The 13831-nt window shown below is 45.5% G+C and overlaps 1 protein-coding gene across 1 annotated transcript; it reads left to right on the top strand.

Annotated features, from left to right (window-relative positions):
• The first annotated feature begins 5618 nt into the window (after nucleotides 1–5618).
• LOC117538719 (tripartite motif-containing protein 35-like) lies at nucleotides 5619–10230 on the top strand. The gene is given in 5 exon segments (XM_034204623.1): nucleotides 5619–5708; nucleotides 8719–8898; nucleotides 9010–9034; nucleotides 9360–9712; nucleotides 9715–10230. Coding segments are annotated over 5 exon segments (1164 nt in total).
• The last annotated feature ends 3601 nt before the right edge of the window (nucleotides 10231–13831 follow it).

Here is a 13831-nt window from a genome sequence, read left to right as displayed (position 1 = left end):
ACAGCACACCTGAAATGTATATTTAAATTGTATTAACTTATTAAGGGCAGTGAATTAATTTGTTCTGTATGTTTTTTAAATCAGTGTTATAGACAGTGTTACATTGCTATTATTATCCTTAAAATATATGTAAAACAAAACCACGTATGATCTTTTCATTTGAGTGGTTTACTAATGACAGTTAATTCTGTTTTTGCTATTGATGGTTTCATTTTTGTGATAAATAATAAAATAATAAAATGTAATAATGTGCTTTAACCACTAGGTGTCCCTTTATATCAGCTGTGCACCGTTATGGTGTAAATACAGCCTATCTACCAATTGGATCAAATATAAAAGTCAGGCGAATTAGTGTTGATACTGCAAGGAGACGTATTGTGTGAAAATAAATGTAAGATGTTGTTTAATTGCTGATATATTTATGATCCACGTCACGTTTTCAGTTTTGGTGGCAGTTCCTCATGTTTGTCTAGAAGTCTTCTCATCAGGGCTCTATAAATAGAGAACTACGGCAGATATGTGATATTTAATGCAGCCGAACCGTGTATTACAATGCCGTTATGTGATGACTTCCAAAGAGAAAAGCAAGCACACTCGGAATAAAGTATTCTTTTATTATTTTTAAATATTTTCGGATTTCTCATCGCATAAACACCATTTCCCAGTGTGCATTGCGGCTAAACCATCCAATCACTGAGCTGAGGATCTTGCCTACGTCTGTTTCCGGTATTGTTAATGACGGATGTATTTTGTTATACACACATTCCTTCACATTTACATTTTAATTTACATTAAAGTATTTTGTGAGGCCTTCTAAAATGTTTGTAAATATAACTACGGTTCTAGTTGAAGAGTTTGTAAATTAACATGAACCGAAGCTGTTGCCTGGCAACGCAATCGCACAACGTCACGTCATGTCAGGGTTTGAGTTTTGTTGTGTCTAGTTGTGGCGTTATTTTGCTTATTATTTTTGTTATTTCTTTTCTCCCTGTCATGTTTTCCTCCTTGTATATTGTCTGGTCCTTCTCCCTGTGTTTTCCTCCTGTCGTTAGTTTCCCTGGTGTGTCTAATTGTCTGATTGTGTTCACCTGTTGCCCTTGTGTTTCTCCTCCCCAGCCCGGCTGTTTCTCGTCTCGTGATTACCCCTCCCTGTATTTAGTCTTGTCTCTTCCTGTGTTCGGTGTTGGTTCATTGTTTGTCTTTCCTGTCTCCCTCCATGTTGGTCACGGTCAGTTTTGTTTGTTAATGCTACCTGGTGCTACTTGTGTTTTTTCGTGCCATGTTTATGTCCATCAGCTTTTGAATAAAGCTCGTTTTTTGTTTCTAGACCTTTTACCTTTTTTTATAGTCTGCATTTGGGTCCTACCTTTTCCGCAAACCGTAACAGAATGAACCGACTCAGCAGATTCAGCTTTTTTGATGCTACAGGCGGAACATCTTGGGTACTCTCTGGAGTACAGGTTTTATACGTGGTATGACGCCTCATCTATACGGGGTAGAGTGGCTGCTTTGAAGGAGGCACGCCAGGATGTTGCTCGCAAGCCCTGGCTCAGGAGTTTGTTGCCTGAGTGGCTACAACTTTACCAGTAGTCCTGGAAACTTTTCTCAAGCCTCTAACCCTTTCCTGGGATCCGACTACTATCCCTATTTAGAGACAATGGACGTCCACTCTCGGGAGACGTCCGACAGTGGTGCGGTTACCCAAATTCACAGACCCAATTTTACCTCTATTTAGAGGCAACGGACGTCCACTCTCGGGAGAGAGACCTTCAGCATGTGTCCCTGAAATGGGGACTCAGGTTATTTCACACATCCAGGACAGAGACCGGGGAAATCACCTCTCTGTGGCCCCTCCAAGATCCCCAAAGGACGGACTAATGACCTCCAGCATGTGTCCCTGACATGGACACCTCCATAACCTTGCGCACCGTGAGTCCCCGGGCCCCCGGACTTAAGCACTCCCCCACGGACTAAACCCAGATGATCACACCCTACAGAACCTCATGCTCCTGGTAACACTTAAAGGGGGGTGGATTTTGCGGTGCTTTACTGTCCGCCCATCGGCATCCATATTCAGCCTTCTTCACGGCACCACCACCCCCCCTTCTGTGGAGGATATTCTCATGCTCCTGGCAACCCTTTAAATAGTCTGATACTAGTAGGGCTCATCACTGCACTTTACAAGCCAGAAATAATGTTTAAATGGTCGGGAAAAGTGTTTTTAAATGTCTGGAAGAGAGTTTTAGCCTGTCATTTTGCACGATATCATTTAACATTGAACCTCTCCTGGAAATGCACAGAATATGTGCCTTTTCAGGAGAGGGTCAATGTTAAATGATATAGTGCAAAATGACAGGCTAAAACCCAGGAATAAGTGTTTGAAAGGCGGGGAAAAGTTGTTTAAAATAGTCCGATACCTCCAGGGCGCATCACCGCATTTTACAAGCCAGGGAAGGTGTCTGAATCCTGGGTAAACATTGTTTAAATACTCTGATACCTGGCACTGTATCTGCCCCTGGGAACCTTCAAGGTTATATTAATGTTTTATTATTTATTTAATTATCACATGACTTTTACAAAAACAGTATACATAATATACATAATAAAAACATGATTAGCGGGGGCCTGGGGACCATATTAGCCATCTAACTTGTACGGTGCACCGGGGAAAACAGGTTGAGTCCACGACCCTTGCCCCCTCCTCAGGAGTATCAACCGGCCCTGAAGAAGAGATATCGCTGCTCTCAGCCCCTGAGCCCTCTTTGGCGGTATATGACGGCGGTAGACCTCCTTCCGATGATGCTGCTGCAGTTGCTGCCGCCCTGAACATGGAGCGGATCTTCAATCCCTCCTTTATTCCAGGCGTATTCGCGTGGAACCGGTCTGCAGTGCTTACATCGTGACACATAAACCTTGCGAGAATCGACCTGCTTTCTGGATCTTGGTGATGCTCGATATTGTCAGCCAGGGCAGTGCGCAGGATTGTGAAGGTGACGGCTGTTTCTAGCCCAACATCAGCCCAAGCCCTCTTCAAGTGAGCGTTCAGGTTCTTGGAGGCGTACGTCCCCGTTGTGAAAAGGAAGAATTCATTCTGAGGACCCGACAAGCCCTCTTTTCTCCCCATCCACCGCATGACCCAGCTAAACTCCTTTACTGTAAGCACCAGCTGTGCTTCACCAAATGTCTTGGCAGTCTTGTGATCCTGCACGTGGATGATGTAGCCCTCAGCAGTGCCCCTTCTGTCCGCCTCAAAGACCTCAGTGTTGGTCATGTTTGCGTACACACCTGGAGGGTGGCCATACAGGAGGCTCCAATGGAGGGTTAGATAGCCATATAGCAGGTACTGGGTGATTGAGGTCGGATTGCTAGCCATCAGGTCAAGGAGATCAGGGATGCACTTCTCAGCGGCTGCCATGGCGGCGAGAAGCTCCGCCTGGCTCGGCAGACGATCCAGCTTGTTCCTCTTCACCTTAAACTGGTGGACAGTGACAGACTTTTTCAAGTCGTTCATGTTGGCTTTCACCTCTCTGATGATGTGGGTCATATCAGACTGGGTGAGCCTGCGCCCCCGGAGCTTTGACTCAGACAAGTACCTCAGGAAATGGTTCACATTCTTCAGGAACAACAGCGATGTTGTGACGGCCCGGCCCGACTTTAAAATATACTCGCTCCAGCCACGGACCCTCTTCGTGTCTTTTAGGAACAACCAGTCTGACAGCCGGTTAACTCCATGGGCCATGAATACGAGGAAGTTCTTTATCCGGCTGACCTTGGACAGACAATTTTCTTTCCGTTTTACTGTCGGTGCGACACCCTCACAATGATCCCTGTATGTCTGAATGTACGTCTCCATGCTTTTAGGCAACGTGATTTCACGCATGGTATTCCCCCGTCCCTTCCCAGTGGACCAGTGATTTGGGGGAGAGGGCCAGTCCTTAGCCAGATTAGCTTTCAGCTTATTGTAGACAGACGCACGGGTCTTCTGGCATACAGGGATCTCACTACCGGAGGCTTCTGGGGACCGCATGAGAGTCTTGACCGGGGTCTTGAGAGGGGTCTCACTACCGAAGGCTTCTGGGGACCGCATGACAGTCTTGACCGGGATCTTGAGAGGGATATTGCTGCTGGTGAATGCATGACAGTCTTGACCGGGGTCTTGAGAGGGGTCTCACTACTGGAGGCTTCTGGGGACCGCATGAGAGTCTTGACCGGGGTCTTGAGAGGGGTCTCACTACCGGAGGCTTCTGGGGACCGCATGACAGTCTTGACTGGGGTCTTGAGAGGGATATTGCTGCCGGAGGCTGCTGGTGAATGCATGACAGTCTTGACCGGGGTCTTGAGAGGGGTCTCACTACTGGAGGCTTCTGGGGACCGCATGACAGTCTTAACCGGGGTATTGAGAGGGGTGACACTACCGGAGGCTGATGGAGACCGCATGACAGTCTTGACCGGGGTATTGAGAGGGGTCTCACTACTGGAGGCTTCTGGGGACCGCATGACAGTCTTGCCCGGGGTCTTGAGAGGGGTCTCACTACTGGAGGCTTCTGGGGACCGCATGACAGTCTTGCCCGGGGTCTTGAGAGGGGTCTCACTACTGGAGGCTTCTGGGGACCGCATGAGAGTCTTGACCGGGGTCTTGAGAGGGGTCTCACTACCGGAGGCTTCTGGGGACCGCATGACAGTCTTGACCGGGGTCTTGAAAGGGGTATTGCTGCCGGAGGCTGCTGGTGAATGCATGACAGTCTTGACCGGGGTCTTGAGAGGGGTATTGCTGCCGGAGGCTACTGTGTTTATGCCGGAGGTACTTGAGATTGCCAGGCCCTTAAATCGTATACATTCTTCCTCTTCCTCAAGCACAGCAGCAGTGGCACTCTGCTTCCTGGCTTTTAGCCCCTTTTTCAGCCTGGAGCGCAGGGTCTTCACCTCACCAATGAGGGCATCCTTCTGAGCCCTCAATGCCATATTTTCCAGCATCACCTGCCTGCAGTCCTCTTCGTCACACTCGGTATGTGGGGAGAAGGGTGGAGGGTGCACCGGGTATTCCTCCTCATTGTCTATATCCAATGATGTAGCCATTCCAATGATGGGATTAGTCTCTCGGAGGTCATGGAGCAACTGCAGGGCCACACTATGCTTCAGCCTTGCCATGACCTGATGTGCCTCATCTCGGGAGAACTCAGGGTGGTCATGAGTTACATGACGGTCTAGTCTCTTCCCAGCATACGAACACCCTGTGATGGGACAGGGTTTGGTCCGAACATTTATTCTGCCACTGGCCATTTTAAGAATGATGCCTCTTTCCTCCAAGTTCCGCACTGCATGTTTGTGCTTAAGGTGCTTGTTCAACGCCAGATAGAAGAGTCTGCACACCGGGCATTCGGACGACATCCTTACTAAAACAGACACAGTGAATTGTATTTAAATTATTTTCTGTTTCTCCGTTTATATGCGTTAGGGTAACCGGTGATTGCAACAATGGGTCCAATGCTTCAATACATGGTACACGGACCAAGGGAGGACTTGGGTTACCACCGGGTTAAATGGTCCCACCTCCGCACCAACACGGGGCTGGTGATGGCAACATTGGGTCCTATGCATCAATTAATGGTTCCCCGACCATGAGAGGGTTTGGGGTGCCCCAGAACCAGGCAGTACCCCAGCAGGAAACACGTTGTATGGTCAAAGGAGGAAAGAGTGATAGAACCGGGGTAAAGCAAAGAAAGTGTCCGACAATAGTGACTTGTGAGGTGGCCAGAGAGTCTGTCATCTCTCGGTCCTATCCTCCAGGCAATGCGGTACCAGAACTGGGTCAAATTGACCAAAATGTAAAACAATAAGTTTCAATTCATCCATGGAAAAGGGCTGAAAATGAAAAAAGTATCCGAAAATAGTGCATCATGAGCCCGCAAGAACCCCCTGTCAACTCCCCTTGCATTCCTCCACAGTCAGAACAAGTCTGAGTTCACTTTTTGGAGAACCATAGAAAAGGGGTGAAAATGGAAAAAAGTACCCGAAGATAGTGTCTCATAAGGCGGGTAGAGTCCCCTGACAATTCCCCTTACATTCCTCCAGAGACCAGTTCAAAAACGTAAAGTTTGGTAAGAACCATGCTGGGGGGTCTCCATGCAACACTTGTATCCGAGCCAGAGCACACATGGAGCAGACACATTCCTCCATGAAGTGAAACAGCCGGTTTTTTTCTGAGTCCTCTCAAAAACCGGGTTTCCGATTTCGTGCAGACGGTTGCTTGAAAATGATGAATGCATTTTTTTTTTACGGAGAAGGGGAGGCTTGGATTCCCCTCTCCGTTGTAATATGCAACGGGGGAGTGGAAAAGTGTCCGGGGCTTCGGCCCGATGCGCCGAAGGGTTGAGCTTTTTTGAGCCCCTTTTCCGTTGGCACTCAGTCGTTTTTTCGAGAATTTTTTTTAACTTCATTTTTGATTATTTTAAGATATAATTTACCGTTTTCTTTACTTTTTTCTTCTTTCCACGGGTGGGGGCGCATGGCAGGCCGCCTATGAGCTCCCAAATGCGGCCTGGAACCTCCAGGAATTGTGGGCTAAGCTCCATAAACTGACAAAGTCACCCAGAAATTTCACTTTTATAGCCCAAAAATATATAATACAAATACATTTAAATAGTAAAAGGTACAATTGTGCTCCGAATTACCCGGAATTTGATTTATATAGCCCCATGATAGTGAATAAAAATCATTTTCATGGAAAAAAGTGTTAAAACGCCTGATTAATATGTTCGTAATGCTGGCAGCAGGTTCACTGCTGTTAGCAGGGTCTCACACTCACATGCACCTATGCAGAGATCCAGGGTGATGCACAAGGGGTTTCTACCCAGCAATGAGTCTTTGAAAGCTGGGGGAAAGTGCTGTGAATACAGGGAGAGAGCAGCCAGAGAGAAACGGGGTGTGAGACTCACACAGAGAGCTCCTTGCAGCACATGGCTCTCCCACCCAGACTGCACCCAGAGGACAGGCTGCTTCACAGCACTTTGTAACCCAGGAAAGCAGCTTGAATCGTGGCTACATGAGTGTTAAAAGTGCATTAAACTGTTTTAATTCCAATGCGCATTTGACTGCATAAACAGCCGGTCATATGGACAGGAAACTGTCCATTTCGTCCACATTTGACTCATGAAATGTACAAGAAGATAAGTACAGCAGAGTCACTGCTGTTAGCAGGGTCTCACACTCACAGGCACATAGGCAGAGATCCAGGGTGATGCACATGGCTCTTCCACCCAGCAATAAGTCTTTGAAAGCTGGGGAAAAGTGATGTGAATAGAGGGAGAGAGCAGCCAGAGAGAAGCGGGGTGTGAGACTCACAGAGCGCACCCAGAGAGATCCTTGCAGCACATGGCTCTTGCACCCAGACTGCACCCAGAGAACAGGCTGCTTCACAGCACTTTACAAGCCAGGAAAAGTGATTGAATCCTGGGTATACATGTTTTAAATAGTCTGATACCTCCAGGGCGCATCACCGCATTTTACAAGCCAGGGAAGGTGCCTGAATCCTGGGTAAACATTGTTTAATTGTTTAAGTGTTTTTAAATGTGTGGAACAGTGTGTTGTCACTTTCAAAACTCTCCCGTCATTGACCGGAGAAATTGGGTCGATGTTGTATTCAATCTGACCGTTAATATTCCAGTGAGACGAAGTACGTACAATGACCGGAGTGATCCCATGTTAATTTTGTCCCAAAACCGGAGCATTCCCTCACCTGTATTTGTCTCTTCCTTTGTTGGGTGTTGGTTCATTGTTTGTCTTTCCTGTCTCCCTCCATGTTGGTCACGGTCAGTTTTGTTTGTTAATGCTACCTGGTGCTACTTGTGTTTTTTCGTGCCATGTTTATGTCCATCAGCTTTAAAATAAAGCTCGTTTTTGTTTCTAGACCTTTTACCTTTTTTATAGTCTGCATTTGGGTCCTACCTTTTCCGCAAACCGTAACACGTCCGTTAATTCCACATCCACACACATGGATTAACATCGATTTAATACATTAATGTAGTTGTTTCTGCTAAAAGAGGTGTCGACCAGCTGGGGCAACAAGAAAATCGGCGTAATCGAGTGTGACTATTACAAAATAAATCATTATTATATTAATATTGACAATAAAAACGGACCGTTGGGGTAGCATATGCTTGGCATTTCCGGGTATATCTCCACCGATTGGGCCATGTTAACAATACCGTGTAACTGTCACGTTTGAAGGGATGAAATTGTCACATGTTCACGTCTTGCCGTGTGTTGCGACCTGGCTCAAAAGGCCACAACAAAAAGGAGACACAACATGTCAACGGGTAGGTAAAGGTGTTTATTTGCACAACACTGTTCAAGTCAACTCATGGTTTATACTCATCAGAGCCGGGTGCCTGCAGGAAAAAACAGAGAGAGCACAGAGAGGAGCAGAGAGGCTCTAAATAGCTGGGCAGGACACCAGACCCAGTTGCCCTGAGTTACTGTAATCAAGGTAATCACTGGAGCCAATGCAGCACAGACAGAACAGCCACACCCTATCTACTGATGCACCCACAGGGGCATCACAGCGTGATACTGGGTTGTTCCTTTTAGTATGATAATAGGCTAAGCCAGACAGAATGAACACTTGTCCCACCACCCTATCTATTCCTTCAGGTAATCTATAACAATATAATAAGCTATGTATTATTGATACATATTTATTAATTAATTTTTCCATTTCAGAATGCCACCAGCAAAGAGAGGTCCTGGATTCAGTGTGCAGGATGTGATGCCATCCAAAAAGGAGAAAGTGATTTTGAGATGGAATCAGAGGACAGTGACACTGCTATGAGTGAAGAAGAGGCAGATGAAGCTGTCTGTGGACGAGTGGACAAAGAAAACCAACAACCCAATGACCGCCCAGTCAGTGATTATGTGGACATCGAGCCCCAACCAAATAAACACACCCCCGTGACAGATATCGCTGGCTGAAAAAAGATTGTATCAGTCCCAATACTGATTGTTCTGGTCCAGATATCAAAGAGGAAGTCATTTACAGGTACACAAACATGCAAAGCAGCAAGTGTGACGTCCGTTTGTGCTTTTCTGACGACAGGAACTGTTTTTGGGACTACCATTACATTACTATTTAATAAATGACTATTCATAACAAATATGACTGATGTGTGATTATTATTCATGCTATATACTGATATAGGGCTAAGTAAGCAATCAATCCTGCAAATCAACCCTTAGTTGTTCAATATATGTATTCAGACAATGTGACCCTGAAGGTGAGTCTCCAAACATCACTCACAGTGAAGTCAGTAGAGGAGGGGGAGAGGAGCCGTGACTGACTGCACTTCCTGTCTGCTGTGTTTCAGCTTCACTCAGAGACAACATGGCTTCCAGGTTAGAGGAAGATCTCTGCTGTCCGGTCTATCAGGACGTCTTTAGAGATCCTGTTGTTCTGTCCTGTAGCCACAGCTTCTGTAAAGCCTGTCCGCAGACCTGGTGGACGGGGAAAGAAGTAAAGGAGTGTCCAGTCTGTAAGGCAAGATCATTGATGGATCATCCTCCCTGTAACCTGTCTTTAAAGAACCTGAGTGAGACCTTCTTACTGGAGAGAGGTCAGAGACCTCCAGAGGCTCTCTGCAGTCTGCACTCTGAGAAACTCAGACTCTTCTGTCTGGACCATCAGCAGCCAGTGTGTCTCGTCTGCAGAGATTCAGAGAAACACACACCAATCACAGATTCAGACCCATCAATGAAGCTGCTCAGGATCTCAGAGAGGAGCTCCAGAAAGCTCTGGAGCTCTTTCAGGAGAAACTGAAGCTCTTTGAAGAAGTTAAAGTGGAGTTTGATCAGACAGCAGGACACATGAAGGTCCAGGCTCAACACACAGAGAAGCAGATTAAGGAGCAGTTCAAGAAGCTTCACCAGTTTCTAGAAGAGGAAGAGGAGGCCAGGATGGCTGCACTGAGGGAGGAAGAGGAGCAGAAGAGGAGGATGATGGAGGAGAAGATGGAGGCTGTGAGCAGAGAGATAGCAGCTCTTTCACACACAGTCAGAGGCCACAGAGGAGGAGCTGAAGACGTCTCCTTCCTGCACAACTACAAGGCTGCAGTGGAGAGGCTGCAGTGCCCCCTGCTGGAGGATCCACAGCTGCCCTCAGGAGCTATGATAGACCAGGCCAAACACCTGGGCAACCTCAGCTTCAACATCTGGAGCAAGATGAAGGACATGGTGTCCTAATTCTCCTGTCATCATGGACCCAAACACTGCTGGTCCAGAACTCATCCTGTCTGAAGATCTGACCAGTGTGAGACGAGGAGGAGAGGGACAGAAACTTCTTGATAATCCAGAGAGGTTTGATGATCGCTGGTTTGTCCTGGGCTCTGAGGGCTTTGACTCAGGGACTCACAGCTGGGATGTCCAGGTTACAGACAGTACATAGTGGGGACTGGGTGTGTTAGCAGAGTCTGTCTAGAGGAAGGGAGACATACGGTCTGGATTATGGAGAATATGGTTATATGACGGTAAATACTATGAAGGATCACCATCAGGTCAGGTTAGGGTTGGGGTTTGTTACAATTCAAAAAATCATTCTAGTGCATTAAAACAATGTTTCACATTTTTGTTTTGTTGACAATGTCATGGTTTTGGATTTATGTTTTCCACCTTTGTTTTGAAATGTTTTCCTCTTTGTATATTGTCTGGTCCCTCTGCCTGTGTTTTTCATCCCTGTCGTTAGTTTCCCTGGTGTGTCTAATTGTCTGAGTGTGTTCACCTGTTGCCCTTGTGTTTCTCCTCCCCTGCCCAGCTGTGTCTTGTCCTGTGATTACCCTTCTGTGTATTTAGTCTTGTCTTCCCCTGTGTTCCATGTCTGTTCTGTCACCCATGCTTGTCCGTGTCTCCTGCCTGTTCCCGTATGTAAGTTTGTTCCTGTCTGTCATGCTCCCCGGTTTTGTTTCTGTTAATTAGTTTCTTGTTTTTTCATGCCTTCGGATTTTTATAATAAAGCTCGCTTTTTGTTAACGAACCTTTTTTTGTATTTTTTAACTGCACTTGGGTCCTATTTTCCCCAAACCTGACAGACAATTCATACAATATAAACATACGAAATGATATAGATATGTGCAATGTGTCTATAATGTAAATGTCTCTTTCTAGTGTAATAAAGAAATGATGATTCTGCACTTATAAGTGTTTTTTATTGAGCTTCCAATAGATGATTTCTGCTGTTAATCATATTGTTTTTCTATTTAAGCCGAACGTGTCAGTTTGCGTTAAGACTTTATATCATATTGTTGATTTAGCAACTGAATCTTTCCCTGCTGTTTCTACCTACCTACCTATCCAGGTGATAGTATGTGTTGCGGGTCCTAATGAGTGACTCATCTGAATCCCAATATGTAAACGCAGAAAGAAATGCAAGCAGAACTGAGTTCGTTCTGGGCTATAATAGGTACAGGAAGCAGGGCAGAGTCATCTCAGGCTTTTCAGGGACTGAGGCGGGACATTGGGGGGATCCCAACATGGGAGCGATGGCTGAGAGCAGTGGTTGTGGTATTTCCAGGAATCCTGCCAGGTGGTATCGTCAGGAGGGAGAAGAGGCACGGAGATGGTAAATGAGCAAGACGGATGGAGAAGGTAAAAGTATCTGGACAAAGAGGCACAGAGTAAGGAATGGCAAAGGAAGGGGTGCTGGTATGAACAGTATATATTTGATAAACATGGAATGTGGGGTGAATTCTTATGTCTTGAAATGACAAGACGTAAGTGAACCTGGGGGAGAGTTGTTAGAAGAAGAGCCAAACTGACTGACCTTGTAAATAAAAGGGAGCAGCAGGTATTTTTACTATTTGCAGAGCCCTTGTTCCTGGCCAGAGTCAGGGGGAGGGCAAAGCGTAGGTCCTTTCAAAGTCGGATATGCAGTTTTACCAAATGGTCTGTCAGCTCAATCTCGTCCTCAGGTAAAAAAGGGGCGGTTGATACTAGAGAGGCTTCACATGTAGACATGCCGAACAGGTGAGACCGTTATGTGAGTGAGGGGATGTGGGGGCTCCAGGTAAAGGGGTTCTTATTGGTGACAGGGCAGACTCTGGTTCCTGATTGGTTCTCTCTGTCTTGCCATTAGACTGCAGAAGATTCAAGATTCAAGGCTTTATTGTCATGTGCACTTTAGATACAGTGTTCAGAAGATATGGCAATGAAATACTTAGGTCACAGGTTCCTCCAACAGAGCAACATGAATAGGATATAGATACTATGTCCTAATAGTATAGGACATAGAACAAATATAAAAAAGATAAAATAGTGCAAGAGAATGTTTTGAGATGTGCAAGTAAAGACAAATAGTGCAAGAAGAGTGTTTATCCAAGTAAATGGAATATGATACATTAGATAAATAATGGCTGGGCAAAGAAAAGGTCAGATTTAGAGAAACGATCGCCAACCGTAACTATGATGGTGTTACTTTGAGATAGTGGTAGGCCAGTATCGAAGTCCAGAGTGATGTGGGACGAGGGTCAACTTGGAACAGGAAGTGGCTGAAGCGAGTCAGCCTTGCTCTGGGCACAGATGGTACAGGCGGACAAACTCCTGGGATGGTTAGCCAAGCTAGAGCAATGGGAGCATTGAAGCACCTCAGATCGGACTGGGTTGGGGACGAATAGAAAGTTGGGAGGATTATTGCCAGGGATAGGGTTAGCAGACTGGGCTCTGGTTTCAGACAGACGGTGAAAAGATGTGCTGCCAGTATGAGAAAAATAAAGAGTTTTTTTAACATTAAAGCATGGAGACATGACACAGTAGAGACACTACATACTGATATACACCTGAACATCAAGGCAAGGCAAGTTTATTTATATAGCACTTTTCAACTAAAGGCAATTCAAAGTGCTTTACAAAAAACAAAAGACATTAAGAAAATGGCATTTATAATCAGTCATTAAAACGAAAAGATAAAAAAAGAAACATTAAAAGAAAAAATACATGGATAAAAGTTACAGTGCAGTTTAAGATATGAATAGTTCAATTAAAAGCAGCGACAAAAAGAAAAGTCTTCAGCCTGGATTTAAAGTAGTCAGAGTTGCAGCGGACCTGCAGGTTTCTGGGAGTTTGTTCCAGATATTTGGAGCATAATAACTGAACGCTGCTTCTCCATGTTTAGTTCTGACTCTGGGGACAGAAAGCTGACCAGTCCCTGAAGACCTGAGAGATCTGGATGGTTCATCATTTAGCAGGAGGTCAGAAATGTATTTTGGGCCTAAACCATTCAGTGCTTTATAAACCAGCAGCAGTATTTTGAAATCTACTCTTTGACACACAGGAAGCCAGTGTAAAGACTTCAGAACAGGAGTGATGTGATCCACTTTCTTAGTGTTAGTGAGGACTCGAGCAGCGGCGTTCTGAATCAGCTGCAGCTTCCTAATAGATTTTTTAGTGAGACCTGTGAAGACACCATTGCAGTAGTCGAGTCTACTGAAGATAAAAGCATGGACAAGTGTTTCCAAATCCTGCTGTGACATTAGTCTTTTAATCCTAGATATATTCTTTAGGTGATAGTAGGCTGATTTAGTAACAGTTTTAATGTGACTGTTGAAACTCAGGTCAGAGTCCATGACTACACCTAGATGTCTAGCTTTATCTGTTGTTTTGAACATTGCAGACTGAAGCTCAGCGCTAACTTTTATACGTTCTGCCTTGGCTCCAAAAACCATTACCTCAGTTTTATCTTTGTTTAATTGGAGAAAGTTCTGACGCATCCAGTCATTGATTTGTTCAATGCACTTACTCAGTGTTTGAATTGGAGCATAGTCTCCTGGTGAAATTGTTACGTACATTTGTGTGT

The sequence above is a fragment of the Gymnodraco acuticeps genome, unplaced genomic scaffold (assembly GCF_902827175.1).
Source record: "Gymnodraco acuticeps unplaced genomic scaffold, fGymAcu1.1, whole genome shotgun sequence".
In the NCBI taxonomy this organism is placed as follows: Eukaryota; Metazoa; Chordata; class Actinopteri; order Perciformes; family Bathydraconidae; genus Gymnodraco; species Gymnodraco acuticeps.
This window is presented reverse-complemented; position numbering and strand designations above follow the sequence as displayed.